General features: G+C 40.7%; 1 protein-coding gene across 1 annotated transcript; it reads right to left on the bottom strand.

Annotated features, from left to right (window-relative positions):
* Window positions 1–1,001: 1,001 nt before the first annotated feature.
* Window positions 1,002–3,491, bottom strand: LOC148027449 (germin-like protein subfamily 1 member 7). The gene is made up of 4 exons (XM_087689142.1): window positions 3,117–3,491; window positions 2,198–2,334; window positions 1,589–1,725; window positions 1,002–1,365 (listed from the first exon to the last, which is right to left on the bottom strand). Exons 1-4 carry the CDS (start codon window positions 3,341–3,343, stop codon window positions 1,189–1,191), a joined length of 678 nt encoding a protein of 225 aa, XP_087545268.1. The 5' UTR covers window positions 3,344–3,491; the 3' UTR covers window positions 1,002–1,188.
* Between the last annotated feature and the right edge of the window lie 551 nt (window positions 3,492–4,042).

The raw sequence follows: 4,042 nt of genomic DNA, 5'->3' as shown, positions 1-4,042 counted from the left end.
ACATGAATGACTTCATCTCACTTTGTTGTGGATTGGGCTAAGAGTATGTAGGTTGGTTCTTTATAGTTTCATTTTTTAGACGGCATTTGGAAGCTAACTAGAACTATCAAATCTCATCATAATGTGAAAACCAATAGTAGTATCATGAAAAACCTAAATTTTGCCGCACACTAAATTTACATGAATATTAAATCTATTAGGGGAACATCACTACTGGCTAAATCATGTAATCTTAACCTCATCTTGTCCATAAAACTAAGAGCTAAAACAATTCTTTGGGATGGAAAGCACCTTAATCATAATTGATTTTAGGATTTGAACATAGAAATGCTTTTGAATCACAACTTTAGAGTCTAAACTACCACTAATGAGTGACCACAAAAGTCCCACTCAAAATACATCATAAAACCTTCAATGTGCTTGTAATATTAGCAGTGACCCTAAAGGCCCTAGTGAATATGTTGGAATGCTTCAAAACCCTGAAAAGACTCAAGTCATAACCTTTGATATTCATCTCTAGGTGATGTTGAATCTTCCCAAAGCACAAAGAATCATCTAAATCAACCTTTGCTTATACAAAGCAAGCTTTGGACTTGTCCATCATTGCCTAAGACCAAAGTAGACTTTGCACAATGCCAAAATTGAGCAACGAGAAAAAATTTAGAAACTAAGGGTAAATCCCCTATTTTCACCTCACATTGACATTTGGTAGGTTCAACCAAGCTACAAGACAATGGACCATCAACATACACAAACTAGGTGCACTTTCACTTTCTCAACAACTCATATAAGTGACATGTAATCATTGTTATAGAGCATTTGGTAGTTTGAATAGATTTGGTAAAAAGGATTGTAGTGTGTAAAATTGCCCAAATGCTATTATTGAGGATTTTTTTGGAATGTTAATAATTATTAATTTAATTTTTCACATGTATAAATGAAGTAATCTTCTTGTCCAATCTATGGTGAAGCTTAGTGCAAAAATAGGATTTGGAACAATATGTTGAATTGATGTACAATGAGTGTAAAATGTATTTCCAATGTTAAAAAGCTACAAATTATCTCTACATTGACTACATTTTCCTTTTTGAGCACATGATTATCAAGTTCTAAGGATAAGTGGATTAAACAACAACCAAAAAAAATCTTTAAAGAATTCCAACTCCTTGCTATATTTTTGGAGCAATGTCAAACATTGGTAGAGATATCTTGGCCAGGGATGCAACCACTTCGTGCAACTTTCCTTATGGAAGGACCGGTTGATTGAGATAGGGTGGAGTTGATTGCAGCGAGTAGATTCCATGGGAGATTTAATGATGAAGCCAAAGCACGCTTCGGTATTTTGAATAGAGCTGAGGCTGATGTCTGCAACAACAAGCCACAAAAGCATACCTCTAATCATTCTATTTAAGCACTACTTTCAAGAAACAAGTTCCATATGGTTAACTCATGCCCTTCTACTAAAGTTAGAACTTTCTTAGTCACTCTCTTAAGCTCATATCTTCATGAAAACATGAAATTGTACTACAAAAAAATGGTACTCAAAGTAAGAAACATAATGGTTGTTGTTCTAAGATTGGTATATTACCAAGGTCCCAGGATCTTGACTGTTCAAAGCAGACAAGTAGTCAGCAACATGCTCACCAACATTGAGTTCAAAGTGCATCAAGCCTCGAGGAAACAATGTGACATCTCCTGGATATAGTATTGCTACATGGGCATGACCTAATCAAACAACATAGCCATTTTAGAAAAATAAGTAGTAAAAACCTAGTTGATGACCTCAATTTTCCAAAATAGATTAAAAATTTAAATAAATTCCCCCAATTTGAACTACAACAACATCATGAGTTTTTGCAAGGGGAATACAACATAACTAGCTAGGTGGGTTGGGAGGTAGGGGACGCTTGGCTTGGGTATCCAACACACCTACTAGGCATGCAATGCCTCATATAGAAGCTCATAATGTTTAACACTCTAGGGAAAAACAAGGAAAAATATCCCCTTTTTTCACATGGAGAAGTATTAAAACTTATTCTATAAGTAACAGAGCCATTAAAGAGGAAAATATCAATCACAAACCTTCCGCACTACCTCACTGACTCAAGTATAATAAGTCGTTGAAGAGTTCCAAGGACTAGTAAAGAAGGGCGACATAATGCAGCATGTATAGGGAGAGTGAATAAATGTAATTTACCTTGTGTGTCAACAAATCCGGCTTGAAGAGGGCCTCCTGATATGAGCATTAGAATCTCGCTTGCACGAGGGTGAGAATGGGCTAATGTACAGCCACAAGGTTCAATCTTCACTCTCACAAATGTGATGCCTTGAGACCTGCAAAAACCATGGTAATTATGACCAAGGTAAGCATATGTGCTAACAAGCAACTATGCTACATCTACATTCCAAGGTACTAGGATGAGAGAGAGAGAGAGAGAGAGAGAGAGAGAGAGAGAGAGAGAGAAGAAGAAGAAGAAGTGGTGGTGGTGGTGGTGTTTTCGCGTGTGGGGAAAGGGACTCTTTTTCCTTGATTTCCCTTGTAGTGTTCAACATCATGAACTTCTTCTTTGAGAGGCATTGTATACATAGCTAGGTGCAGTTGGGGGTAGGAATGGGGACTGGGAGCCCCTTCCCCCAAATGTAGTAGTAGTAATAGTAGTAGTAGTAGTGTTTCCACGTGTGGGGAAAGGGACTCTTTTCCCTTGATTTTCCTTGTAGTGTTCAACATCATGAACTTCTTCTATGAGAGACATTGTATACATAGCTAGGTGCAGTTGGGGGTAGAAATGAGGACTCGGAGCCCCTGCCCCCAAATGTAGTAGTAGTAGTAGTAGTAGTAGTAGTAGTAGTAGTAGTAGTAGTTTCTTCCTCATGCGGGGAAAGGGACTCTTTTCCCCCTTGATTTTCCTTGTAGTGTTCAACATCATGAACTTCTTCTTTGAGAGGCATTGCATACATAGCTAGGTGCAGTTGGGGGTAGAAATGGGGACTGGGAGCCCCTGCCCCCAAATGCACCTAGTGAGATATGCTGTCCCTCCCTCTTGGAAGCTCATGACGTCCAAATTCACAATGAATAATGGGAAGGAATAGCGAGAGAGAGAGAGAGAGATTTTTACGTGATGGCAGGGAAGTTATCAGTATTGAGAGCTGCGCGGGTGCCACCCGTGTCATGCAGGAGCTCGCCGTTCTTGAAGATGTCCCTTACGACGAAAGACTTGGCGGCGGGGGCAAAGTCGGATAAGGGATCGGGGTCCGACCCATCAACAAGTCCGATCGGAATCAATAAGCCAACGATCCACAACATGAACCCGCACTTATCCAGCAAGCTTCCACGTAACCCCATCCTCTCTCTCTCTCTCTCTCTCTCTCTCTCAAAACACCACCACTCTCAAGCAAGAGTAGGCACTCAGAGCCGCTACTAGAAGAAGAAGAAGAAGAGTAACCTGCACGCAAGTCACACACTTTAATTCCTTGCGTGTCTCGAGAGGCCACCTCCTCCTCCCCTCCCATCCTTCTTGTATATTACTCATTCCTCTCCCCTTCCCTCATCATTACAAACTCCACTTTAACCCCTCCAGCTAGTGCGCTACCCATCATTCCTTGCCTCCTTTTCTATCCTTAGTCTCTGGGCAGGTCTGACCCTCTTGCTCCCCCCCCCCCCCCCCCAACACCCACCTTAAGTCTTATCCGTCATCAATCATCAGCCATCATGCCACCCCCACATGGCCAAAGGCACTCATGAATAGCCTACTCCACCTCCAATCTCTAGGCGTGCCTATCTTTTCCCATTGGACAACACGTTCTCCTACAGAAAATTAGCATGGCAAAGCCTCTCATTCTAGATCTATGGTTGATTGCCAAGCTTATGTAACTAGAAGGAAGACTCGTTGGTGCTGATTGGCAAGCTTATGTAGAGAAAAGGTGAACCCAAGCACAGGATACAAAAGTTCCTTCTTTATTTCTCACACCTATCGATTCTTATGAAGACAATTGCATATCCCTTTCTTGAAAGCTACATGGAAGTAGTACCTTTGATTGGCTT

Source organism: Lygodium microphyllum, chromosome 12, assembly GCF_053477565.2.
Source record: "Lygodium microphyllum isolate KBCC chromosome 12, Lygodium_microphyllum_v1.1.10, whole genome shotgun sequence".
In the NCBI taxonomy this organism is placed as follows: Eukaryota; Viridiplantae; Streptophyta; class Polypodiopsida; order Schizaeales; family Lygodiaceae; genus Lygodium; species Lygodium microphyllum.
This window is presented reverse-complemented; position numbering and strand designations above follow the sequence as displayed.